Source organism: Neltuma alba, unplaced genomic scaffold (genome assembly GCF_004799145.2).
Source record: "Neltuma alba isolate B1F8T4 unplaced genomic scaffold, ASM479914v2 tig00003793_pilon, whole genome shotgun sequence".
In the NCBI taxonomy this organism is placed as follows: Eukaryota; Viridiplantae; Streptophyta; class Magnoliopsida; order Fabales; family Fabaceae; genus Neltuma; species Neltuma alba.
Genome location: NW_021633429.1, coordinates 218 through 27,991, shown reverse-complemented (window position 1 = coordinate 27,991; position 27,774 = coordinate 218). Strand labels below are relative to the sequence as shown.

At 34.4% G+C, this 27,774-nt stretch overlaps 2 protein-coding genes, 1 long non-coding RNA gene and 2 pseudogenes across 4 annotated transcripts; 3 read left to right on the top strand and 2 right to left on the bottom strand.

Annotated features, from left to right (window-relative positions):
* Nucleotide 1: 1 nt before the first annotated feature.
* Nucleotides 2–8,420, top strand: LOC114742519 (acyl-coenzyme A oxidase 4, peroxisomal). Of its 2 annotated transcripts, none has more exons than XM_028930761.1 (13): nt 2–14; nt 3,444–3,563; nt 4,479–4,585; nt 4,716–4,793; nt 4,887–5,010; nt 5,114–5,187; nt 5,265–5,324; nt 5,475–5,584; nt 5,740–5,899; nt 6,536–6,612; nt 6,693–6,864; nt 7,021–7,113; nt 7,949–8,420. In XM_028930761.1, the coding sequence occupies exons 2-13, from the start codon at nt 3,479–3,481 to the stop codon at nt 8,072–8,074; spliced, it is 1,266 nt and encodes a 421-aa protein (XP_028786594.1). In that variant the 5' UTR covers nt 2–14; nt 3,444–3,478; the 3' UTR covers nt 8,075–8,420. The 2 variants fall into 2 exon arrangements, with proteins under 2 accessions (XP_028786594.1, XP_028786593.1); XM_028930760.1 differs by lacking the exon at nt 2–14 and adding an exon at nt 2,932–3,059 and having other exon boundaries at nt 3,459–3,563.
* Nucleotides 8,421–10,477: 2,057 nt separating this feature from the next.
* On the bottom strand, nt 10,478–11,182 carry LOC114742525 (protein DOG1-like 4). Its single transcript, XM_028930762.1, has one exon. It carries the CDS (start codon nt 11,180–11,182, stop codon nt 10,478–10,480), a length of 705 nt encoding a protein of 234 aa, XP_028786595.1.
* An 854-nt stretch (nt 11,183–12,036) lies between these two features.
* LOC114742524 (uncharacterized) lies at nt 12,037–15,510 on the bottom strand. Its single transcript, XR_003739884.1, has 3 exons — nt 15,176–15,510; nt 13,456–13,685; nt 12,037–13,169 (listed from the first exon to the last, which is right to left on the bottom strand). It is a non-coding gene; the product is annotated as an uncharacterized LOC114742524 (long non-coding RNA).
* Nucleotides 15,511–19,009: 3,499 nt separating this feature from the next.
* Nucleotides 19,010–22,205, top strand: LOC114742521 (protein trichome birefringence-like 3; annotated as a pseudogene).
* An 884-nt stretch (nt 22,206–23,089) lies between these two features.
* On the top strand, nt 23,090–27,531 carry LOC114742523 (ribosome biogenesis protein WDR12 homolog; annotated as a pseudogene).
* Nucleotides 27,532–27,774: the final 243 nt, after the last annotated feature.

Sequence of the window (27,774 nt, the reverse complement as noted above, 5' to 3'; positions counted from 1 at the left end):
CTCAAAGAAAGGAGAAAGGATACAATTTCCAGGGTTGAGTTTCCTTTTGTTTGGTTTCTGAGAAAGTGATCGGTTGCTGAGCAAAAGGGGTGCCAGAAAGCTCGCTTTTTTTTTGAAACAGGAGCTTGGGGATTGTTCAGAGCTTCTGCCTCTCTTTCTTTTTCTCGATAACAGCACTGAGGAGGGGATTGGGAGGCGGGGGAGAGGAAAGGAACAAACAATACTGAATATACTAATGGTCTTCTCACTTGCAATTTTCATTTTTGCAAGTCAAATTCCAAATGTCCCAAAAACGTCTTTACTGGATTCAAATTAGGATACTAACATTTTAAAAAAAAAATACAGAGGAAAGGCAAAAGTCTTGAGATAGTACCAGATACTATCCTACAAAAATAAATAATATCTAAAATTTGCTAGTTAAATCCTGCCTCATCAAATTTCTCCCTGGCGGTTCCAATGCAACTGGAAAACCGGAGTTCAAAATTTCATGAGCATAATAAGATATAGCTTATTAATACAAGAATTGGCTTATATATAAACATCTTTACAAGTAACTTTTCATCCATGCATAAGCAAATCTCTATTATCTTTTGTGATTGTAAAAGCTGATTGGGATTTTAGCTTCATCTATATATACTAAATCTGAAGTAAATAAATATAACTAACCAATAGTATTCCAAAAAACACCAATCTAACTTAAGGACATGAGAGTATAAATTGACACATATTTATTATAAATAACTAATTTAATTATTTTTTTTGATCTACTCAAATTAGTCACCTAACTCTTATATCAAGGACATGAGATAGTATAAATTAACAAATAGTATTTTCAAAAGGCACCAATCTTTCCCAATGTATTAACATGGGATGAAAATTAAAGGAAACTAACAGTTAAGGAAAATAATCCCATACCCCTTTTGAACAACATGGTCCGAAGATGTTGCAGACGAGTATCAAAACAGCTGATTTTGACGAGTCATTCTTCGCAAGGACCTTGGCCGTATGATTCTGTTTGTCTTGAATATACTTCAACCATGCAGAGGCACCGAGTAAATGTTATCATGTGTCTGATCTGAAGAAACCATACTGCATTTAGATAATTTTGTATTTTGGATCTCTTCACATAGAGAAACTCCTGGAGACAATGAGTTGTATTTAGCATTATGCTGTTAGATAAAAATAGACATACTTTTTTTTGCCAAAAAAAAAAAAGACATATTGTTCCTTAAGGAGTAATTAATACTCGTCTGTTCTTAATATGAGAATTAATTAGGAAGTTGATTTTGATCCTATATACAAAATCTACTTCGCGTGTTTATTAATTTTTTTTCAAATTAACCTTATTAATATTCTTCTAACAATAATTAAGTATGAGAGAAAGAAAGAGAATTAAAGAAGATGCTTAAAGTATTTAAAAAAAATCATATTAATTATTTAATATTCTTAATCTATTCAAATTAGTTAATTAAATTTTACATTAAGAATAAAAATTATAATAATATGGCTCTATTTAGCTAGAGGTACCAATAGTACAAATTTGTGGGTCGCATTCGTCTGCAATTCCCATGGTGGGGCTCTCGCTTGGGGACATCTTGGATCTTTGATATTCTTCCCAGAAAAGGACCGTGCACGGTTACACAATTGATCAATGGGAATGCAATCATCATTATCACTCAAATTTGGAAAAATAATATAGGAATAATATATTATTATTTTATTCTAGTAAGCTCTTCAAGAGAAGGAGAGGATACACCCAAAATAAAAGAGAGAAAATTCCTAAAAAAATGGCAGTTGAATTTTAAAATTTCAAGATATTATTACAAAAATACATTGTGATTTGCTTTTTTAGTGCAGTTATTTTTTTAAGAGAGTAGTCATTAATACTGATATGAAATTTTAAAATTTAATAATCATTTTTTTAAATTTCCCAATAAAATAATAAACATATCCGTGCCAAATATTCCTACATATAGTCACGGGGAGAGACTTCTCTTCCCTTCTCATTATCATCTTATTTTTCAAACCATAAAATCAATATTTAATGATTTAGATTCAATCATTTATAAAGTATTTTTTATGCAATTTTAAATTCTTCAGATTAAATTTGAGCAATTCAAATATGATTAATTATTTTTTAATTTAATATTCTAATTTTATTAAAAAATTAAAAATCTTAACCATCAAAACTTGGATGTGATAATTGATTGTAAAAAAATGAGAAGATAATCACCCTAGAGGATCTCACGGCGGAAAGGCTTGTACAAAAAAAGATATTCAGGGAAAAAATAAAAGGCGAAAAAGATGCACTATTAATTACTTCTACTAGTTTAAGCTTCGGGCGGAACCCGCAGGGAAGAAAAAGAAAACATTGCATTAAAATTCTACTTAAGAGAATTGAACATAAAAAAATATCATAAAATTATTAAATTAACTTAAGTTTTAAAGGATCTTATTACAAGAAATTTCACTTATTCAATTACTAAGTTGCTCTCATTGTTTTAAGTATATACTAACAATTAAAAAAGTAGTTATTAACAATTTAAAATGCGAATATTAATAACAACATGTATTAACAACTCATATCTTAATCTTTCTGATGTGCTGAGAAAATATATTATTAATACTTGTGATGATAGTTATTAATTTACACCTTATATTATTAACGGTTATTTTTTTAGTTGTCAATATATACTTGACAAAAAAATAATTTAATAATTAAGTAAATAAAATCTTTAGTTTATTTTTAAGAGGCTTTAGGTTATTTTAAGGAATTTTTTTGCATTTAAGGGGAACTTTTTGCATTTAAGGGGAGAAATTGCTGACGTGGAAGCATGATTCGGCCTTGGTTTGCGTGCCCCGCCACGTGTCTTTCCGACCAATTCAATTGCCATCATCAATCTGTCTCTCTTCTCTCTTCAGTTTCGTCCAAATCTAAACTTCCTGTCCCGTTCTCTTCATCACAGCTCCGATAGTTCAACCATTTTTCCGTCACCTGCAAAACCCTAACTTTTTGCTGCTATCCGCCATCATGACCGTCCTTTCTTCCAAGAATCGAGGTCTGTATTGCATTTTGATTTGCCATACATAACTGCTCTTCTGTGATTGTGGAATCCTTTATTAATTTTCTAGTTTGACTTTTCGCCTTAAAAATCATAACAATGTTACATGAAAATACTGTTGTATAGATTAAAATAGTTCTGGAGAGTGTTATGAGGGTCGTCTTTATGTACTGGTTAGGGAACCATATTATTATTCATTTCTATGGTCGTCTTTCCAACTCATGGGAGCTTGTTATCGTACACAGCGCATTGGTAGTGGAAACGCACCAATTAAACACACTGCGTTATCAGCTTGTTGCTTGGTCTGATCGGATAGAATGATTACTCTTATTTTATAGTTTTTACGCCATATATGATGATTAATAAGAGCTATTCTTGCATACTTTGATTTCACAGATGATGATGCGAAATATGAGATGCCTTCCTATTTTCACTTGCCATCACTGGATATCTCTGTAGCATTTCCTCAAGCAACTCCAGCCTCTACATTTCCTCCGTGTGGTAAGAATTGTTTTTAATAGTTCACGTTATGTTTGGAGAAATCTGATGTTTTGGAAGCTTTACTTTATCTAGACTAAGAGGTTTAAGAAGAGGTTGAGTTTGTCTCTACGCTAACATGCTGATATAAGAACTTTGCATAGTGATGTGCTTGTATATTTGATATAATAGACTATATTTGGTTCATGTGCTGAGGAAATCGACCCCCCTTCTTCTTTTACTGTGAGTCTCAACATCTAATTTATGATAAATAGATCTACTTTTTCACCCTTTTGAACGCAAACTACTCTGTGTACATTCAAGTATCTCTCAAAATTGTTATATCTGACTTCTGCACTTAGAATTTACTGAAATGAAAGTAGGATGATAATATTATGCAACAGTTTTTATCAATAACAGACTAGCCCTGGCTGTGCCTGAATACAAAACGTGGCGAAGCTTTTTCCTTTTATGTGATTACATGTATGATATTATTTGTACATATTGACTATGTTATGGCTTAAGTTCCTGTGAGGGAGACCTTACCAAATGATCTCACAAATGTTTCCTCTGCCGTCAAATTTTTTTATGCAAAATTCTCCTCTTAAGATATAAAATTCATGCTAGTTTTCTTCATTGTCCCCATTCTAAAACAGCAAAGGTATGAGGTGGCCTAATTCTTTGGGGATAAAAAAATTCCTTAATTATTCAGTTCCCTCCCCAACCTATCGCTACCTTCCAAAAATTTTGTTGTTACACATAGTGAAGAAGCTGAACTTTCATTACATTGATGCTCATCATCTTACGATTTACATTCAACGTTCTAAAACACTGCCCTTACCCTTCATTTCTGTGTCTTCCACATTGTATGGTTTGTCAAGATTGTAAATATTTTGACTTGATTCGAGATTTAATGTTCTTAATTGCTGAAAATTACAGCTTCAGATTATTACCAATTTAATGACTTACTGACTCCGGAGGAGCAGGCTGTTAGGATGAAAGTAAAAGAGTGCATGGAAAAAGAAGTTGCTCCTATAATGGCCGAGGTACCTTCCTGTGATACATTTAAAATGAGAATGTGATATGATTTTTACATTCGTGTTTTGACTTCCTTCATTTTCTTCTTTCTTCTTACATCAATACTCTTGTTTGTTTTCCCCCCCCCCCCCCCTGAAGTATTGGGAGAAGGCGAAGTTTCCTTTCCATGTTATTCCAAAACTTGGGGCACTGCGCATTGCTGGTGGCACTATCAAGGTTCTTTCATGCATATTGTGTGTGTGTGTGTGTGTGTGTTTTCTATTATAAGAGACATGGTTAAGGAGGTGCTTAGCTAGTTTCAATTCTCAGGGTTATGGGTGCCCTGGTCTTTCCATTACTGGAAGTGCTGTAGCCACGGCAGAAGTTGCTAGAGTTGATGCAAGCTGTTCAACTTTCATTTTGGTTCATTCTTCCTTGGCAATGCTCACCATTGGTAATACCTATAAGTTTGATTGTTTATTGTTTCATCTATATCAGGAAATTCTCTCAGCAATTCCTGATTTCTTCTTGTTTCTTTTATTAATTCTCAAGTACAGCATTGTGTGGATCAGAAGATCAGAAGCAAAAGTATCTACCTTCTCTGGCGCAGCTACGCACTGTAGCATGTTGGGTAAGCTCCGTTTTCTGTCATCGCGTCTGTTTGCTCAGGTAACACTTGTTAACGATGTTTATTTTTCTATTTATTAGGCTTTAACTGAGCCTGATTATGGAAGTGATGCCAGCGCTTTGAAGACAACAGCAACAAGGGTCCTATATCTTGCTCATCCTATCCACTATTTGCTTCTGCAACAAATTCTATTGCGTCTTTTAAAATTTATTTTAGCAGACAAATATCACTCTATATAAGTATTCAGAAGTTCTTCAATCTTGTAAAACGTTTTGCATTGAAAATATCAGGTTGACAGAGGTTGGATCCTTGAGGGCCAGAAACGCTGGATAGGAAACAGTACATTTGCTGATTTGTTAGTTATATTTGCTAGGAATACCACTACAAATCAGATAAATGGGTATCGACTACTTTACCTAATTTCATTGTATATATGTTCATGTGCACGCACGTGTGCGTTCATGTTTTTACTTAAAACCTCATATTTTCTTGATCCTTTTACCCTGATTTACAAGTTCTCATGCTTCTCCATGTGTTTTTTGACCTATAACTCAGATATATTGTGAAAAAGGATGCACCTGGTTTGACAGTCACCAAAATAGAGAACAAAATTGGACTCAGGATTGTTCAAAATGGAGACATTCTTTTGAAGAAAGTTTTTGTCCCTGATGAGGATAGACTACCTGGAGTGAACTCTTTTCAGGATACAAATAAGGTAACATTGTACATTGATTTTTTTTCTGTGATATGATCTGAAGCTGCACATGACTTCAACTATAAATGACTAATTTAATTCTCACTTCTTGTTACGAAAACCTGGAGGGCATCATAGTCTTGGATCCTGTGTCCTTGTAGTCTTGTACCTGTTTGGGATTGCACTATTGTCTTCTAGGTTATTAGCAGCATGCCTGTGTTTTGCTCTTCCCCCCTAATTCAAGCTGTAACATTCTTGATATATTATCACGCCTTTACCAAAAGACAAGAATATTCTTCAAGTATCTTCATACCTGTAGTTTTCTCTTCTCCTTGTCTCAGTCTGCTGCAACCACCTATCAAATTATTGTTCACATTAAAAAGAAGCTATAATATGACAATTTCTGAGATATATTGTTGAATGACCAGACATTAAGATTAACTCCATTGTTATAATATTGCCCGTTGAATGAAATTTACTTCCTGTTCTCTAAATTTTGAAATAGGTGCTTAAAATTATTGTTCACATTAAAAAGAAGCTATAATATGACAATTTCTGAGATATATTGTTGAAGGGCCAGACATTAAGATCAACGCCATTGTTATAATATTGCCTGTTGAATGAAATTTACTTCCTGTCCTCTAAATTTTGAAATAGGTACTTGCTGTTTCGCGCGTGATGGTTGCTTGGCAACCTATTGGCATTTCTATGGGCATATATGACATGTGTCATAGGTATCCACTTTATTACCATGCTCTCGTTCTTTAATAAAGCTCTCACTTGCAAAGCATTCTAAATTCTGAGCAATTCAAAGGTACCTAAAGGAGAGGAAACAGTTTGGAGCACCATTAGCAGCTTTCCAAATCAATCAACAGAAACTCGTTCAAATGCTTGGTAACATTCAAGCAATGATTCTTGTTGGTTGGCGCCTTTGCAAGTTGTATGAGAATGGAAAAATGACTCCAGGTCATGCCAGCTTGGGGAAGGTTATGTCATAACCCTTGCATTACATGTGTCTGTATCTTGTCATGTTCCTTGTTGGCATCGTTGCTTCTGAGAAAATAACAAGCATTCAATCTAGGCTTCTTGTTGTCATCAGTGGCTATGCTAACTACTAATTAACTATTGTCATCAATTTTCAGTCTTGGATCACCTTGAGGGCAAGAGAAACAGCTGCCCTGGGACGCGAATTACTTGGTGGCAATGGAATTCTGGCTGATTTTCTAGTGGCAAAGGTTCTTATGCTGAATCCTTTAATTAAGTTGTCTTTTTCTGAAGATCCAATCTAATCTAGATAAAATTGGGATTAATTCTAGTAGATATTTCTAAGCATGAAGTCTACTAAAGTAAGTTTGATGCTAATGATTAATGGAAAATGGAATGAAAAGAGTGATTGTGAGTTTTAAAATGACCCTTGTGACCTTTTTTTCTTTCCCCCCAAAGAATAATCGAAAAAGTATCGAAACTGACTCTTTCCCCTTCTCTAACGTAAATGTTTAGCAATGTAAATGGACATATACTATTATGCATATATAAATATACACAAAAATTATTGCGGATATATTCAAATTGTTTTTTATTTTTCAAAATTTTACTGAACCTTCATAAAGCTATACAAATATGAGGATGTCCCCGCCAAATAGGAAGGAAATGGGAAAGGAGTGTAGTCATGCGGATGAAGATCGGGGAAGGCTTCCACATCCTTGCTTTGCCACATTGATGGCCCACTTTGCATTGGATGAATATTTCTAGACAAAAGTTTGTTTTATGACATGCTTCTATCTGAGATGTAAGAGTTAGATAATTAATTTGCAAATATTGAAATAATTTAGTGATTTATAAAAAGGTTGTGTTGGTTGCCTAAAATACTCTTGTAATCATTTGCATTGAACTAATTTGGAGAACAATGGATTGGGGTCTTGCATTTTGATATATTTAAAAAAAAAAAAATTCCTCCACTAACTCTTACATTTATTATTAGAGGAGGATCTTTTTCTTTGTCTCATTTTTTGTCTCTCACCCTCAAATATATATATATATATATATATATATATATATCTTGCACTGCAGGCATTCTGTGATTTAGAGCCCATTTATACGTACGAAGGCACATATGACATCAACACACTGGTTACTGGGAGGGAAGTTACTGGTTTAGCCAGCTTCAAGCCTGTTGCACAAAGAAGTCGACTGTAAAGATATAAATCAAAAAGTATACCCACGGACTCATTTTATCTACTCAATTCTCTGCTGTGGTGGGATGCTAATTCAGGAACAATCCTCCATCGGATTTAATAAATTATACGAGTGTTTGTTTAGATGATGACTCAATGAAATGAAAAATAATATGGTCCTCCCTTGTTTAGCATATTTCATGTCTGTGTTTGCTATGTTTTGTACAGAGTTGAGTATTGATTAGTGGACGGTCTGTCAGATGTGGTTATAAATGGCTGTTATGACATTTGTTCTCTTGTTCAATGTTGGAAAAGAGGATTTCCATTTGTGAAATGATCACAATAGTCTCACAACACTTTCCAGGCCACTGATTTGATGCAGAGTCAATCCCCACATTTTTTTGTTGTATGTTTCCATTGAATATAGAGGCAAGAAGACGTAGGGGCTTTTCTGTTGAAGTGTTTGGTTTGCTTCCTATGTGATTATTCAAAGCACTTCTTTTCTAAATCTTGACATTTTGTCACTCATTTATTCCCAAAATATTCCTATTAATTGCAATAGGTTTATACTAAAAAATAATTCTAATAATTTACATAATTAAATATGATAGTTTATGAATATTGGCACAGATTTATGACAAATAATTAATTTAATTAATTTTTTAATATTTTAAAATTAGTTATCTAATTAGTATTTTGGTTTGGACTAAGAAACAAATGTAAAAAAAAAAAAACAAAAAAGTTAAGACTTTTTTTTTTTTTTTTGGGTGGGGGGATTTTATTTTTGCTAGCCGTGGATAAGTGGCTTTCCAGTTAGGTCATCTTCAGCTAAAAATAGAAGTTAGATAGCTTACACACAGACATCCCATAACCGTTAAAAGCCGATTCCTGTTGCTTTCCCATTCTAACTCTATCATTGTCTACAATCAATAACCAAATGAAGCATGCCAACCCAGGGATGTTTGGATAAACTCAAACTATAGTTTCGAGAATATCTTATGGAGAATAGCTTTTTGAGAGAATAGATTTTGTAAAAAATAGATTTTGTGAAAAAATGATTCTGATAAAGAGAGAGTGTTTGGATAGTTATTATCAGAAGTGATTTTTTATATGTAGAATTACTAAAAAAGACGTAAGTTTAAATAATGATTACATAAAAGATATATTTTATAATATATGTTTAATTAAAGTCATAGATTTGTTACTAATATATATTTTGCCAACATAATAAATAAGACATAAATAATGTAAATAATAAATAATAAATGTGTATATGTATTTATAAAATAATTAAACATATTTTGTGTAAAATGATTTATTTTGCCAATAAATTTTTTTTTTAAGCGTAAAGATTTTAAACATAAAAGCCCATAATTTTTTTTTACAAAATTGAATAACCATACAAAAAAAAAAGGGTTGTAAACACAAAGTATAGCGAAGGAGCGAAGGCTAAATAATTGAGAGAAGTGAAAGAAAGGAAGAATAATTGAGGCTGTTATGTCATATGGTGTGGGCCCACACCACCAACCATCAAACAATTTCAACCAGAAGCGACTGAGACCTGCTTAAGCCGAAATCATGGTTTTGGAAGCCAAAACTAATGGTTTCGCCCCAAACAATGACTTCTCATTTGAGGGCTGACTCCTTTCCCAAACCATAATTTGGAATGATAGACAAACAGCTCCTGACAATGTCAGATGTAACATAAATTAATAGCATTTACGTATATAATGGTATAAAAAGCCACACTGCTTATAAATGATGCAAGTTATCTAAGATTGTCTAAACACGAGTATGATGTTTAAATCAACAAATTATTAAGTCTGGTTGGGGTTAAATTTTAGAAGGAGATGAGAAGGAAAACATTATAATTATAAATGTCTTAATTGAAATAACAAATTTAAAAAAAAATCACGGTTATATGAAAAATTAATGTATCCTTAGTGATAAAAATAAAAATGCACCAGGTAAGCCAATAGAAGAAACAAGATGTCGGTGAAGATACCCAAAACACTATGTCATATTACAATATGAGAATAAAATTCTAAATGCAGGGTACCCTGTAGTGTATATACAAAAGACTACATTACGACAACTTTAAAATCATCAATACAATACTAAATACTATCACCGATTCTAATTATAAAATTTTGTTTACAGAGATAACGAGGCCAGAGGTACTAGTAAATACATTCAGCCGTAGGTGGCCAAAAAATATATACATTCGACCGTAGAATACTATATATGCATAATGCCGATGAAGGTGGGAGACTCTGACTTCAAAACAGTGTCAAAAAAAGAAATTTAGTTTCAGAGCGAATCAAATCAACTGACATGATTTGGTCAGAGTAAAAAAAAAGCAAATTTGCAGAAATGAAAAGCCATTGAGATTCCAGTGAAGTGGTAGTAAATCACATTTCCCTGCCTACCGACCTGCACCACCCTGATGAGCGTCTTTTTCCAGGCCCCACGTTCTAATCCTGATGTGAAGCTCAGCCACAGCCACCAGCACATTCACAGCCTGATACGGCTTCAATATCTTCATCGCCTTCAACGCTGTGTTCATCCTTAATGTGTCTGCATTCACCACCAAATTCTCCAATGCAATCTTCAGCGTCTCTGGTACTTCACCGCCACCCTCCTCTGTTCTATACGACTCACTCAAACACGATCGCCCGTGGCTTCTCGCCGCCTCCACCAGCGGCGATGCTCCGACGCTTTCCTGAATCTTCGCTAACTCATCGTTAAGCGCTCGTTCTTCTGACTTCGTCTCCTGGTTGAGCTCACTCATTCTCTCCCTCTGTTCTTCCGACAGATCATCCAAAACCTGATTCGCGAGCTGAATCACCATCCCCGGCTTGAATCCCGCGATCCAGAGAAAGGATCGTTCCAGAGAGCTGAACCACGAGGGAGAGAAAGCGAGGAGGATGTCGCGGTTCGCGATTCTGGATTTCTCTTGGTAGTACTGCTCGTAGTGGGAAAGCACCCGAGAAATCAACTCTCTGCGATCATCGTCGTGCAGTTCATCGCGGTGTCGCTGAGCAGAGAGCAGCTCGTCGAGCAAATCCTTCTGCCGCACCATCCATTCTCGAAGAAACGCCTCGAAGGAAGCAGCATTTGCATCAGTCATCTAGTCACAGCACCAACGACGAAGAAGAAGAAGATTTGCTTCAATGTGGGATCTGCTAGGGAGAAGAATGAATGCGGAATTTGGGAGGTTTGCTTAGAGGGAAAGTAATTCTGGCGGAGGAGGCGTAATGGTGGAAGAAGAATCATTTGGGGGGAGGGAGAGAGAAGTGAGAGCGGTGTTCGGTTAGAGAAAGAGGAGAGAGCCAATAGGGAAAACCGGTGTGAGGGAAATGGATCGGTGAGATTTGTCGTGAAGTGAGGGAAGAGAGAGAGAATTTGGAAGGAGGACGAAATGAGTGGTGAAGCTGAAAACAAGTGTGGGAAGGGGTTGGAGGCTTGAAGGGGGGATGAACTGGGATGGATTTTGAAGCTTTGGTTGGTTCTTGTTCATTCATCGGAAGGAGGATCCATTATGGAGAAGGTGTTGGTATTTGGGATTTGGGATTTGCATGCCTTTGATTATTATTGCTCTATTGGATTCCTCCCATCTGACACCCTCCTGAGGTTTCAATTCTTCTGCCATTTTCTTACCTCATCCCCACATCACACTCCTACTCCTCCTTCCTCCCTTCATTCGCAGTTTCTTGCGTGTTTGATTTCATTTAGAAGTGTTTAGATAAAAACTAAACTATGCTTTTAGAAGCGTTTTTACGGTTTATAAAGTAAATACGTGGAGGAGTTTGTCTCGTTTTGTGGAAAAGTACTTCTGAAACTATAGTTTAGAGGTTGTCAAACACTCCCTAATCTTATAAAAAAATTTTTCAAGACTTGTTAATACTCCAACTAGAATTTCTGTAGTTTAATTTTAATCCCTTTATATTCATTGTGGTGACCATTGTAATTGAGTTGTAATATTAAGCTATTTTTAAATAAAAAAAGATTATCTATAATATCTCTCCTCTCTTTTTACTCACTAGAAAAACAAATCGGAATGGTGGTGCGATGACAAATGATTACGGCGTAAAGGAGTGGCCCAATCTGTGGAACCAGTGGGGGAACTATCTGATTGCATGAGACAGAGAGTGAGGATGAAGGTGGTGCTGTTGCTTTGGAACAATTGACACGTGTTTATCATCTAAGCAAACCATTAAAAGGCTATGCACAAGTCCCCATTTACTCCACTCACTATCCCTTCTAATATTACCACATTAGGTTGTTTACTTCAAGTAAGAGTAAATTTGAGTTGAGATGGAGAATCTCACATCAAATAAAGTGAGACTTCATAATGAATATATAACAAAGTGAAAGGATCTATAAATTTGAATCTTGTAGTTTTGGGTTAGGATATTATATCCAACCCTAAGATATATGTAGTTTTGGAATGGCTATGCATAGCATTCTTCCTTTTTAAAGGCTCCCCAACCAACAACTACTATAATATACCTTCAACAAGCATTTGAGGATGCTTTAATGCATGTAGTTTGCTTCTTCTTTTCTTTTTCTTTTTTTTAATACTTGTTTCATTTTTCCCTTAATGCACAATATGCAGTTAATTGTGATTGAAAATTATTGTAGACATAGCCAATTAATCAACTAATCATTTGAACTGGAGATGAATGGAAGGGAAATGGCAGGTAAAAAGGTAAATTCAGGGCGTAACTATAAAGGGCCTCATTGGTTATCACTTATCTGTCCTCTCTGTCTCCCATGTGTCTTTCTCTGTCTGTCTGGACTTTTGGATATCATACAGTAAACTTGCAGTTATAACCATAAGAAATTCCAACTCTCACTTGCAAACACTGTCCCAAATGGGTTCATTGCATCGTATTTGCATGTAGTTGTGGCAGACGAACAACAACACTTTAAGCACAACACAAACAAACAAAGTAGCCATAAAAAAAACTCCCAAATGATTGGTTGAGGAATCATCATGGTGACTCTATCAACTGCAGTTAGCCACACCTTCACTTGTTTGATTCGGCCGTAAAATTAAAGATATATTGTCACTTAGCGTTTTAGTCTTTGACTCTTCGAGATCTATAACCTCACTTTCAAAGAAATCAAAATTGTTAATGCCAAGTACCCAACGAAATATACTGCAAAACATAAAGATAGTATTACCTTTCGTTCTATTTATCAGACCTCGTTCATAAACTACAAACAAAGTCTTATAATTAGGACCAGAAGTAATATTTTAAGAAAATGTTTTGCAAAGAAGAATTAAAATTGTAAATAGATTAAGTAGGGAACATGAATTAAATAGAACAATATAGATTTAGTCACAGATGAAAATGGGCGATGTATCCATATAGAAAACCAAAGATAGCAACTTACTAAGAATAAGTTATATTTTCAGCGGCTGAACTGCAAGGCATGTTTGATATAAATTGCAAGCCAACCACCGTTAATTCCTTAACATTCCTCAATCACTAACAAGTCAAAAACAGAGATCATACATATTTACCATGAAGAAGACGACCTTGTTCATTTTCTTTGTTCTAATTCCCACCATATTGCTTTCAAATATGAACCAGCAAGTTGAGGCTTCGGATGTAGGCGAAGATCTGTGCAAGAAAACTGGATATTATTTGATTGGTTGTAAGAGAACTCAGTCACCATTACTCCACGCTCAACCATTGCATCCTGGATGCTCTCTACCTTCAAGGTGTCGCCGAAGAAAGATTCACAATTAAATTGATTTTTTTTTCCTTTTTTGTAATTAATTTTAATTGGGATTTGAATTCAGATTCTTTTGAGGTCTTTTTGAAGATGATTGATCCGAGTAGTACAGGTCCAGATTTTTGTTTTGTTTTGTCATGATCACGAGTCAGACAAAATCAGTCCTCCTTGTGTATATCTTCAATTTCACATGCAGTTAATCTGTAAATTAAAACTATGTGCCTACGTATTCATTTTAGCATTTCATTTGGATTTGTTTTGTGTTTTTGTAAATGTACATGGGGTTTGCCTACTCTTTTAGGAGTGGTTGGACAATTTGTTCTGGAAATGAACGTAAATAATTGGGGATCTGATCATACAACTATGACGTAGGGGGGGGGGGAACAATTCCTTCCTATTTCATAAAGCTTTAGCATTATTTAATTCAATTTTAATTTATATGTTTTTTTTTTTTCATTTTTCGAATCAATACTTCGAAGCATTGCTTTGTGGGGTTCAAGGGCATTGTACATGATGGAGATTCCAACTTCCCAGTAGCTATCATCCAAGCTCTCTACGGTAAACACGCAAAAGCAGGTTGGCCACAAACGAACAAGCAAAACAGAGAGTGAACCCCAATATACGTTTTTTTTTTTTTTTCACCTTTACCTACTTTGATGCACTGGTTTATTTGACATATTGTTGGATTCAGTTAAGTCCATAACTTGATAGATTCGGTCTAAACCCATGTTGAGTTTTTTAGGTTTATTGAAAAATAAACAGAATAGGCTCCAAAATAAAACAGGTTTCTTTCTGTTTTGAAAAGAAGTGGGAATACTAATTGTGACAGTGACAGGTGGGAAATTTTGAGTTGGATCCTCCTTTTAATCTGCATCCGCGGCAATGTGTGTAGGGAGTTCATTGTTTGAGGCATGAGTACAATTCGCGGATAACTGACTACGTGATTACTCTTTAGGTCTCCATGGGCACGATTGCGGTAAAAATCTCTTATAAACACATTTTATGTAAGCCGAAACAAAATTTCTTTCACATACTTGTTTCGGTAAAAAATTTTTATAAGTACGTTTTATGTAAGCCAAGATAAAATTTCTCTTATATACTTGCCTCGTGTTTCGTAAATCATGCTTATAAGGTGTTCCAAACATGCCCATATATATATAACTCGTTAATCCTTCAGAAAACTGACTACGTGATTATTCTTTGAAGTCTCTACATAAAAGCTCTTTTATGTGCGTCATTGAGGCCATTTTCTGTGATTATTCTTTTCACTGCATTTTGATTCAAAGCTCTATTTCCAATCCCTCAATCTTACCTATCCACTAGAGGCCCTATAGTCATACTTCAGTTAAGAAACTAGAAGCTGAATTAGTCTCACCTTGATGAAATCACAGAGCTCCGGAGCAGATTTCCTGCAGGCATTTAGGCTTTGCTGCTACGCCACGCGATCGCGATTTGCCAATGAACTGAAACTCATTGTTCTTATCGTAAACGGAAGCCGACGACCTATTTCCGGCTTCAGCGGTGCAGCCACGGACTTCGTCGTCTCGACTCTCAACGAATTTCTTGATAGCTAAATCTACCTACCATGCCCGAGTCGCGTAGATAATGAAGAAATTTGAAACAGAGGATGTGGTTTGGGAAGTGAATAGAATGACAAAGTAGGGGCATTTTGGGGAGAAGACGAAACTAAACAGGGAAAACAATCAGACAAGTTGGCATGCAAGTCTGGGAATGTTGTGAATAAGAGAGATCTGCATATAAATTTGGTGCCTGATGGTTTGTTGAGAAGTTAATTCCATGGTCAAGCCAATCTGCTCCTTGACCCTACAAATGGATTCAAGAGTTCTTTTAATATTTAAAATTCTAATTAACAAAAATATATTCATAAATTGACTTATAACCGCTGAGTCTAGTAGAAAGAGTTAGGCTTTACAACGTAATGAATTAAAGTTTAAATTTCTGTAAGAAAAAATATCTACATTTAGTAACCGACAATACATTGAGCAATATTATCTCTGACAGAAGGATACTCATGCTTATAAAAAAATACATATATATCCATGAATTTGCATAAAGTAGAAGTTAAATCTGCCGCATCATTCCTTAATTTTTCCTATACAATTAAAAAAATTCATGCTCATGCCATTGACTATAACTTTGTTGTATGATGAGTAATGAGTGATAAAAATTTGTCACAAATTACTCATCCAATCCTTAATATATGATCTATTTAACTTATTTAATTAGATTAAGAAAGTTAGGTAAGTTAGTTAATTATAAAAAACGTGATATGTTTTTCTTAAAACACCATAATCATCTTTCTTAATATTTTTCCTCCCTCACTTACTTAATTATGATTGAGCGAGTATCCATAGGGTAATTTAGAAAAAATTGATAAATACAAGAAATAGGTCTTATATTTAAGACCAAGGTTAACTTAACAACTAGGTCCTATATTAAGGACTGAAGGAGTAATATAATCTCTGACTCTTAATATAAAAGCTATATAGCTAATTTAATAATATTAAAAAAGTTAATTAAGTTGGATATTTGTCACAAATGTATGTTTATCTTCCTAAACTATCATCTTCAATCACATCCATTAGATAATTAAAATTATTTCTTAGTGGAAACTTCTTATAATTAATAGGGATATTTTGAAAAAAAGATAAAAGATAAAGTAAATTGATATTTTATATTTATGATCAAATCTAGTCTCAACTAACTTGTATATTAGAAGCACCTTGAAGTGGTATTATTTTAATAGATTTTACAATCTCAACTAGTATTCTACTTCACTCTAATTAAAATTGAGGGGTGAAGGTATCGATGGACAAAACTGGATTTGGTACACCAGATGCACTTACTCTTTAATCATTAAATAAGAGAGGTGGAAAATAAGAAATCATGGGTGTGATGTGCTAATTAAGATTATTAAAAAAAAAAAAGAGGAGAAATGGGCATTTATAATGCACTTCCACCAAATCTAAATCTGAAGTGTGTTATAGACTCAATACACGAGAAAATTTAGATCTAGAATTTCAAACTATTATTTTTATCAATTTTTTTTTTATATTTTTCCTGAAGGCAAGAAAAGGATCGCAACTATCTCTTGGCAATCAGTTTGAAAGAAGATGATTTAAAAATCAAAACGAAAAAGGAAACTCATCATACTATTACCCTTAATTTACTTATGATTGGACAGAAGTGAAAGCAAAGGAACTTAAAGAGGGAACTAATTTGTAACCCACAACTAGAAATAGCAAGTTGATGTAATGGCATTAGGTTAAATCCATTATTCAAGCAACAGGACAAATAATCAATCAACTTCATTATTGTTGCAGTCATCCCGGGAATTTGATATTGCTTGATGATTATTACTCCTTCGGTCTTTAATATAGGACCTAATTGTTAAATTAATTTTGGTCCTAAATATAAGACCTATTTATCATATTTATCAATTTTTTTAAATTACCCCTATGATATTCCTTTAACCATAATTAAGTAAGTGAAGAAGGGAGGATATTAAGAAAGATGATTATAGTATTTTAAAAAAAATATGTCATATTTCTTATAATTAACTAACTTATCTGATTTTTTTGATCTAATCAAGTTAGTTAAATAGGTTTTATATTAAGAACTGAAAGAGTAATATTTATGGTTGGGTTTTCATATTGTGTCGAACTTAGGATCTTTATTGGCAATAATTTGAGATCATACTTTGGTTGTTGCAAGTAATTCTAGGACATGGCCAACTTTTTTTTTTGGCCGTTTAGGACATGGCCAACTAAGATGAATTTTTGGTTATATGGTCAAATTATTTAACAACAATTAATTGTACATATTTAGAGTTGTTATGTCCTTATCAAGATTTAAATATATGTGACTAAGGTAGCTTTCAGTGTTAAAAATTTCACACATGAATGCGTTAAGGTCAGTGCATATTGCCGCATTGCTACTTCTTCACTAGACATTCGCCTATCAATTTTTCCCATCTTAGTTACGTTTTAATCTTGACTTAATTGAAAAGTAAATCATTGAGTGAAAATTCTTATCTGACGTTGTAGATCATAATACAATCTAAGCACATGATACACAGAGGAAATCAAATTTGACAATTATTTATAATCCATAACATTAGAATCAGCTGGAATTGAAATTGAAAATGTAAAATTATTTAAAATTTAAGTTTTCTCTATCAATTTTTTAATTTTAGAAAATATAGTAAAAGTAAAGCCTCAACTGCAAGGTTAAAAAAAATTTAAATTTAAACTTTTAATCATAGTTACTTAATCTACTTTATATGATTTACATTAAAAACTTGCTTAATTATGATCTTTTGAAGGGATTCAAATCGAATTGATTGGATTCCCGGTACGTATATGAATATCATGAAGTGTCCTTGAGTAGCAAGGCATTTGAATTGGTCAAATCTTGTTTGCATACAGACAACTTTCTTAAACATTAATTTACCAAATGAAAAAAAAAATAACACTAAATTTCACCCCACGAGAAATTAAGCTGAAGTCACAAAATCAAATCCCCAATTTATAGTTTTCGCACCCAAATAAATATATCTTGCAAGAAGACACCTACTACAGATAGATACCATTTTTCAAAGTTCACCAAACATAAACAAAAAACTAAACCTACTGCAAGCAGATACCTTTTCTCAAAGTTCACCAAGAACACATGCCAAAGGCTAGACAGAGAGAGAGAGAGATGACAGCATGGAAAAAACTACTATTTATGATCTTGACAAACAACTGTCCGTTTCTTGCTGTGAACAATAAACAGATCTGGTTTGCCATTATGCTTGAACTCACAAGAGACAGCAAGGGGTGTCATGCCTTCAACTAATACACCTTCACAGCCAATGGGTAAGAAAAGCAACAAATCATCATGGTTAGAAAGTCAGATTCAATTTTTTTTCATAGAAGCCTAAAAAATTCTGCAAAATTATAAATTCATCAAACGGAAGTGGAAAATGCAGCCTTAAATTACTTGGAAGAAACAAAAATTTAACTTGTGCAAATTTAGAAGAATACCTCGTTATATTCAATTGGGGTCTTCTTGTTGTGGATGTAAGCCTTGTAACTTAATCCTTAACCTCCACTATGCTATACCCACTTGTTTATTCATAACAAAGCATACTATGCTTTAACTTCACTTCTACTCAAAACCCCATATAACACTTCCTCCCTAAACTCCTCTTCAATGTCTTCATCATTCTGTTGTGCTGTGCACCTCTTCTTCTTCTTCTCTGTCTCCTACACCTTTAGGCTTGTTTCCTTCCCTCAAACCCCATGTTTCCTTCAGCCATAATGAAGCCTCCCAGAATCAAGCTGCCTCTCCCCGTCATTATCACTTCAATTTGTGTTCTTTTCTTCTTTATTGTTCTCTATGCGGAGAGACTCAGCTTTCTCTCTTCCTCTTCATCCTCCTTCTTCAAGTTCAAATTCTGTCCTAGGAGGAGCAACAAACTAAAATCCAGTAAGTTTGCTTCATGGAACTTTTCCTACTCTCTGTTTTTTTTTTCCCACTGAGCTATTGGGTTCTGATGTGACAGTTTCTGATATTGTTGTTGATGAGCAGGTGATAAGAAAACAGAGGAAGGAGGAATTGGCTCGCTGGTCGATGACAGGTTCGACTTTGATCCAGAGGAGTGCAATGTTGCCAATGGAAAATGGGTGTTTAACCGTTCCATAAAGCCTTTATACACAGACAGAAGCTGTCCATATGTAGATAGACAGTTTTCTTGTGTAAAGAATGGAAGGGAAGACTCTGATTATCGTCACTGGGAGTGGCAGCCAGAAGATTGTACCTTGCCTAAGTAAGAATTCGCTTCACTTTTCATGATAATTGGCCCTATGTTATTTGAACTGATATGATTCACATTTACAATGACAATATATGGTAGGTTTGATCCATACCTGGCACTGAAGAAAATTAGAGGGAAGAGGCTGATGTTTATAGGGGACTCATTGCAGAGAAATCAGTGGGAATCTTTTGTGTGTTTGGTTGAGTGGGTCATACCTGAAAAGCGAAAGTCTATGAAAGGAGCGCGTATTCATTCAGTCTTCAAAGCCAAGGTACATAATTAAAAAGGATTTTTTGCTTGGTTTAGTATAAAGAACGCAGAGATTTGTGATTTTGAATCATGTCAGTTTTGAAATATACAACTTAATGATGGTATGAACGTGAAATGAAGCTACTCATGTGGAAAACCCAGAATGATATCATATTTTGTGATGTGTAGGATTATAATGCAACAATAGAGTTCTATTGGGCGCCATTCCTTGTGGAATCCAACACTGATATACATATAAAAACTAATCCAAAGGAGAGGATAATAAAAGTCGATGAAATCTCTGAACGTGCCAAGAACTGGACTGGAGTGGATATACTTGTTTTCAATACATACATATGGTGGATGACTGGTCTCAGGGTTCAAGCACTGTAAGTTCTCTCCCTACTCAATACTTACTCATTCGGAAGTTGGCAGAACACAATTTAAGGCTACTGTGATCTCATATCAGACTAGACTTGTCATCTCTGGAATAATTTGGATCAGTATATGCATGGATATCACTTGTTTAGGAGAATGTGTTGTTGAGTTTCTGCTGTTTAATTATGACGAGTTTTGATGGAGAGTTTGTTCCAGTGTGGTGAAAGTTGGGAATGGTGTAATTGCAGATGGGGTTCATTTTCAAATGGCGAAGAAGGGAGTGAAGAATTCGATACACCAGTTGCTTACAAGTTAGGTTTGAAGACATGGGCCAACTGGGTTGACTCAAATATCAACCCAAATAAAACCCGGGTTTTCTTTACAACCATATCTCCTACGCATACTAGGTAATCTCTCTAACTTGGATCTGCTAAAGTGTATGTTGCATTTGCCTAAAAGTAAAGAGAGATAAACATAAGTAGGCGGGCCATACTTCTGGTAATGAGATGTCATAAAAGTAAAGCCTACTTTTTTTTATATCTATCTCTCTTCATAGTTTAGGTGAAGCGCACTATAGGAAATACATCATCTTTCTGCTCTGTAATGTAATAATTTTTATTCAACAATTTTGATTCTGGAGACTTTAACCAAAACCATCGAGTAACAAACAATTAAAGCCATTTTCTTAATCATTGAATTGGATTTTGTTTGAAATGAAGAGAGTTAAATACGAAAGAGGAAGCCCTGTTTTTGGCAATGTAGATTTCATATATGTGAAGTTCACTATTTTGTGTCTAATTCTCTATGTTTTAGGTGAAGTACGCTTTAAGATCCAAATGAGTAAGTCTTCCCTTAAATAAGAAAATCTTTCTTCAACAACTTTGATTTGACTACTTTGGTCGAGTCTAAGTCCTCTCATCTATAATATTTACAATAGTTTGTTCTCGAATACTTCACACAATGTGTGCGCGTTTTGCTTTCTCTCTACTAAAAGTGCATGCCGATTGAGATAAAGAAAAAATAGACAGAAAATGTTAGTCCCACTTTAAATAATAGGTATCACAGAAGTAAGACTTGCCTTTTCATATTTATCTTTTTTTGAATACTTTAAATGTAGTGCAGTTTAGGAAATTCAGTTCTTTCGCACATTTTTTTAAGATAAAAATCTTTATTCAACTACTTTGATTTTGATGTTTTAACCAAAACCATGCTTTTACAAACAACCAAAGCAATTCTCTTTCAAACCGGTTGCAGTGCATTTTGCCTAAAGTGAAGGGAGAGATGAAAAGGGCCCCCTTGCCATTTTTCTCAATAAGGATCCCCCATAAATGGAAATTATCTTTGTGCGTCTGTTTCTCTACATTTTATTTTTAGCTGAACTGCACTCTAGAGGATGATCCCCCTCAAATAACAAAATCTTTCTTCAACAGCTTTGATTTGGATACTTCAAATGTCCAAAACCATCCTCACTTACAAATAATCCTTATAGCAGTTTGTTTTCAAATACATAGAAGGTTGTTTTCAAATACATAGAGGGCTAGATAGAAGTGAACCAAACACAGGCAACAAAACCATGCAATAACAATACAAATGAGCCATTGTTTTGATGGATGTTTCAGAAGCGCAGACTGGGGAAACAAAGATGGGGTGAAATGTTTCAATGAAACAAGGCCAGTGAGGAAGAAGAAGTACTGGGGAAGTGGTTCCAACAAGAAAATGATGAGCGTGGTGGCCAAAGTGGTGAAGATGAAAGTTCCAGTAAATGTGATCAATATAACACAAATATCAGTATAGGAATTGATGGTCACTCCTCAGTCTACACGAAACTGGTGGCAAATTGCTTACTGATGAGCAAAAAAAAGACCCACGAAACGCAGATTGCATACATTGGTGTTTGCCTGGAGTTCCAGATACCTGGAATCAGATATTTTTGGCTATGTTATAGCAGAAAAACATGGGAAAAGTGTTAATGTGATTTTTTTTGTTTTTTGTTTTCCTCTTGAGGCATGAAGATGTCAAATTTTATGAAGTTATATGTTCATATATTCATCTTTCTTGGGGCATTTCTTTGATATATAAATTTGCACATATGCTTCAGAAAATCTGCAAGCATTATGTACTTGAATACACACAACAAGATGCAACAAATTTTCTAATCTCAAATGGACTATTAGCCCTATTAATTGCTTCTAAAAATCTCAAAAAAATACATATTGAATTTTGAAATTCTAAATGTTTACTATATTAAAACTTTAATAGTAATTGATTACAATTGAAAAAACAAATAACAATATATTTTTATAGTAATCATAATTTATGATTTTGAAATTTAAAAATATTTTTTGGGATTTTTCCTTGCCTCTAGGCTCTAGGGTTCTTTTTTTTTGGGGGGGGGTATATGTTGTGGCCTGAAAGAGTGCATATGAACTACATAGTCTTTTGCCCTTTTTCCCCTCCGGTAGGGATAATTCATGGTATTTTAAGTAAATCAAGAAAAAATGCATCAACAATAATCATACTTTTCAGGATCACAAGTTAAATATTAAATCAAACTGAAATTATATATGCATTATAACATCATTTTTCAATGCTTTGAATAACTTAAAACAAAGAATACTATTAAAAATTATAAATTTAATATTAAATTTTAGATAGATGATGCTTTTTAAAAAATTATGCAAATTTTTTTTCTCTGTTTTAAAGTATAACTAGAGATTTGCATGAGTATAGATTTCATTTTAAATGATTTCTGGTCGGGTGGTTTACGGGTCAAGCCGGCAGTCGGCTCCATAAACCCTACTCTCCCTATCAAACGGCGATAAACCTCTTTGCTATCTCGAATTTGGTGGCTTAGCTTGCAGATGAGGTACACTTCCGTTGATACTTACTTACTGGTCGTCTGTTCTATTTCCATCTCCGTCGAGGTTACGGGATGGACGTTGACATGGGTGAAGAAGCTGAAGGAACGTCGAGGAAGATCCAGGTGCGGTTCGTTACTAAGTTAAAACCGCCTCTCAAGTCTCAAGCAGTGTCATTTCCATCCCCGCCAACCTGACTAGATTTGGTCTCTCCTCCGTCATCAATAGTCTTCTTGAAGCCGCTGGTATCTCACTATCTGCATTCCTTGTCCACTCAAACTTCCAGTGCAATTATTAAATTGATGTTTTGGCCGTTTTACATTCTGTTTTTCTCAATGAAAAATTGTTGTCCTGGTCTAGTTTGAAGGAGACTTCGTTACTTTTAAGTTTGCGTCTTTCCCCTGCATATTTAAATTTTACCCTCTCGTGTTTCCGGGTAACTTTTTGATGTAACTGTCAATTATGGGCAGGTGCTCCTGATTATAAACCGGAACCTTTTGACATTTTGATCGATGGCGAGTTGGTTCGGATGTCACTCGAGGAGTTTTTGGTCGTCAAGGGAATTTCAGTGGTAAGTATCTCATTATCCTACATTTGCTGATTTTCTGTTTTGCCTTTGGTTAATGGAAGAGTTGTATAGAGGGATTTGTTGTTTAATAACTGAAGCTATGATTAGAACTAGTGGACTGTGGTCAACTGAAGTCTTTCAGATTCTCCAGTTAACTATTCTCTTCTTTTATATTTTCTTTTACTCCTTCTATAAAAGAAAAGAATTGCAGCACAATGAAATGGTCTTTGCTGAAAGATTCTTTACCTGACATTTTTGGTATCTATGATTCTATTGCCCATTATTTTGGAGTCATATCTAATGTTTGTAAATGATGAAATGCAGGAAAAGATATTGGAAATTGAATACACACAAGTGGCCCCACGTAAGGAGGAAGACCCTTCTTTACATGATGACTGGGTTAGCGCAATTGATGGTTCTTCTTCTCGGTAAGCTTGCAAACGTTAAACTAGGTGGCATGTAATATTGAATTGCCTGCAGTCGTCATGATTAACTGTGTAACGGTCGACTTTGGGTTTCTGTTAACTATACAAATATCGGTTAATGGAGATTTGGCTGAGCTAGTCTAGTTGGATTAAGCTTCCGCGGAAAGTTGGTTAGCCTCATTTAATTTGAAATTTACAATGTTGGCATGATCATATTCAGTTTTGTTAACATTGATAATTGACAAAGTATAGTAATTTCTTATATTATATATATATATAATCATATGTAGATTCATCATCTGATCATCATTAGACGACCAATTGTGTGAGGTTTCACTTATGATTTATGGGGATGATCATAGGACATGGCCTTATCCTTCTATTGGATGGTCCATTACATGTGTTGCTTTTGGTAGAATGCATGGCAGTACGTGTAGAGCCAGCTTTTTTGGGCAGTTGATATTGTGCATTGGATAAAATACCAAATTCCTTGGTCTAGTCTAGCAAGTATATCAATTTTGGATCAGGCTGTCTTTGCTAAGGAGTTTAACAGTTATGAGATTGTTGCTGCAGGTTCTTTTTGACGGGATGTTATGATGGTTTAGGGAGGTAACGATTTTCGATAATTTGTTTGTTATCTTACACTAGTCATTTAATGGCTTTTTTTGAGATTTTATGTTATATCTCTTACGTGTTTGCAGAATTTTTTTAATGTTATTATGCAAATTTTTTCTAAGGGTATGGGAAGGTGCTGGATTATGTACACATATATTGGAGGGGCACACTGATGCAATCACTTCTGTTAGCATCATCAATCACAAAGGTAACAAAGACGAGTTATTTTTTTACTCTAACATGCATACTAATATCTCTTACCTCTGTTAGCATTGTTTCCCTTTTTTTAGTTGAAAGGTGCTAATATTCTAGTAATGAAAGAATTTTAATAGAAAGAAAGAATTACAAGGACGAGGATTAAAACTGCTTCCTAAGGAGGAGAAAACAAAGGAAGAGAAAGTGAAAAGGATAAAGCACTTGAAGTTAGCAAATATCAGTGTTGTTCAATCCCTAATTTGGTGCGAGTTGTCTGGTCCTGCTAAATGATTAATCCATAGCAACTGTTCAAATTTCTCGTTTTTAATCTACATCTGATTTGTAATTTTTAAATTGACGATGTAATCACATATATCTGAAGCTGTGGAATGAATGTTTCTATGTTGATAGTAGGGAAAGCTTGTTGCTTGTGGGGGTGTTTGTCTTTCTATTATTATTGTGAAGTCCTAATGTTCCATATCATAATTTCTAATATTATTTTTATATTGCTCCCATTTATCAATATATGTACCGTATTTAGGTGCAGGAACTTGTACCTTAGCAACTGCTTCAAATGATCGAACAGTAAGGAATAGGGTAAAATTAGTATCAATTTGCAATTGATTTTTTATTTTGAGTCTTTGTTATGTTTTTTTCTTTGTTCAAAAGCTCAATCTAGATAAGGCCATTGAGCATCCTAGGAAGATTAGTGCCTTCAAAATCTTGAGTGGTCATAAAGATACTGTGAAGAGTGTTGCCGCACAAACTTCTGGAGAAATGGTTCTTCTCTATATTTCTTAATTTTCCTTCTTTCTCTTCGAATTTCATAGATAATTTAAGATGTAAAGTTTAGATTTCTGATGTTAGTCTTGTTGCTTCTGTTTTCACGTATATTTAGATTTGTTCTGGTTCTTGGGATTCTACCATCAAGCTGTGGCAAACTGACTTTGACGCAGAAGGTGATGTGTCTATTAAGAAGAGAAAGTGAAAGATCAAGTTGAGGAGTCACAGTTAGAGGTCAGTATGTCGCTGGTTAATAATAACTGTGGAAAGGAACTTATAGTTCCTGTTTTTTTTTTAGATAGTAAAATATAGAAAGAAAAAGTACAATTCCTAGTGACTTTATATCACGGGGTTGATTTTGTACTCGAAACTTTCATGCTTTTTTTTTTGGGGGGGGGGGAGTTGGGGCTTGGTGGGGCGGTGTTTGTAAAGCTATTATCAAAAGAATTAAATGACTTCACTTTCTTTAATGCTAAAATTTTATTTTTTTGACATTATACTTGTGAGATATGTGAACTCAAGAAATCTTGTAGAGTATATAACTGTATTTCCTTCTCTTGAATATTGTTTCTCATTTATTGTATAATTTTGAACTTTTATTTGTCACTTGATCAATTTGTTGCTCGCAATACTCTTGCATTTTAGGGGGAGTCTGTATCTACCCTTGTAGGCCACACACAGCATGTTTCTTCTGTGGTTTGGCCACAGCGAGACATAATCTATTCTGCATCCTGGGATCATTCCGCCAGGAAATGGGACGTTGAGACTGGGAAAGACTCGTTCAGTATAGTAAGCATGCCAACTTGTGACGTTTGACGCTTGTCTTTATACCAAACTTCATGATTTTCTTGCTGAATTATCTTCCAAGCTCATTCCATTTATTTAATTGTCTTCCTTTTTTTCTTGGCTGTGGAACCATTCCAGGCACGCTAATAATTTCTTCTCTGTACTTCCTATCTTGACAATGTCTCAAAACAACATGATATTAACATTTCTTATAATTTATTAAATCACTACATAAATGTTGTTCTGTAATGTCACTCTCAATGTGTTGTGTCTGCGAAGTGTTGTTTGATGTTGGTGGAGAAGGATCTGCTATGATAGCTGCTGGTGGTTCTGATCCTGTTCTTAGATTTGGGATCCTCGTAAGCCAGGTCTATTAAATGAGTCCAATCTTTGTTTAACTTAATCATCAAGTGAATGTGTTAATACCTCAATTGACAATTTTCTCTTTTTGTAGGCACTTCTGCTCCAGTTTTCAGTTTGCTTCTCATACTTCTTGGATTTCAGCCTGCAAATGGCATGATAGTTCTTGGTTTCATTTACTTTCTGCATCTTATGATGGAAAAGTTATGTTATGGGATTTGAGAACCGCGGTAATGTGCCATCATTTTACTGTGATTTTTTAGTTTTGTCGTTAGCTCTTGTGCACATACCTTAACCTCTTAATATTTCTCTTTTTTCCTCGCAGTGGCCACTTTCTATCATTGAATCACATAGTGACAAGGTATACAGATATCACTATATTTTCTTTCTTTCGCTCCGAAATGAGTCAAAGGTATTCTTGAAAATCATTGTTTATTTGACTTAGGTGCTATGTGCTGATTGGTGGAGAAGTGACAGTGTTATCAGCGGCGGAGCAGACTCAAAAGTCTGCATTTCTTCTGAAATTTCAGTACAATGATCCAATGCTTTTGGGTTAGTTATTTAAATTTTTAACGTTATATATAATTATATGTATAAAAGCGAAAAATATATTTATTTACCTGATGATCGGTAGAATGATGATTTCTTTTTTTGTCAGGTACTTGATCATGAAGAAGTCTAAATTTTGATCTATGAATTTAGGGACTGGCAAGATAGGCATACAATTAAAACGATCCTGTGTTCGTATAGTTCATATTTATGTGAGGATTTGAACTTGGGCTGTACAAGGAACAGGAGGACGCAATGATTCTTCCGAGCCACATGTGTTGTATTGAGCCTTTGGATCAAAGGATTAAGAATATATTATTTTTTTTAATGAAACATGATAATTGTGATCTTGCACCATGATGTAAATATTTGCTATTTATTATGTAA

Excerpts from the sequence above, each read along its gene's own strand:
- LOC114742519 (XM_028930760.1), top strand. The coding sequence starts at position 3,032 with ATGACCGTCCTTTCTTCCAAGAATCGAG. Across the intron at positions 3,564-4,478 it reads CTCTACATTTCCTCCGTGTG|CTTCAGATTATTACCAATTT; the intron begins GTAAGAATTGTT and ends TGAAAATTACAG. Across the intron at positions 5,325-5,474 it reads TGAAGACAACAGCAACAAGG|GTTGACAGAGGTTGGATCCT; the intron begins GTCCTATATCTT and ends TGAAAATATCAG.
- LOC114742525 (XM_028930762.1), bottom strand. The coding sequence starts at position 11,182 with ATGACTGATGCAAATGCTGCTTCCTTCGAGGCGTTTCTTCGAGAATGG.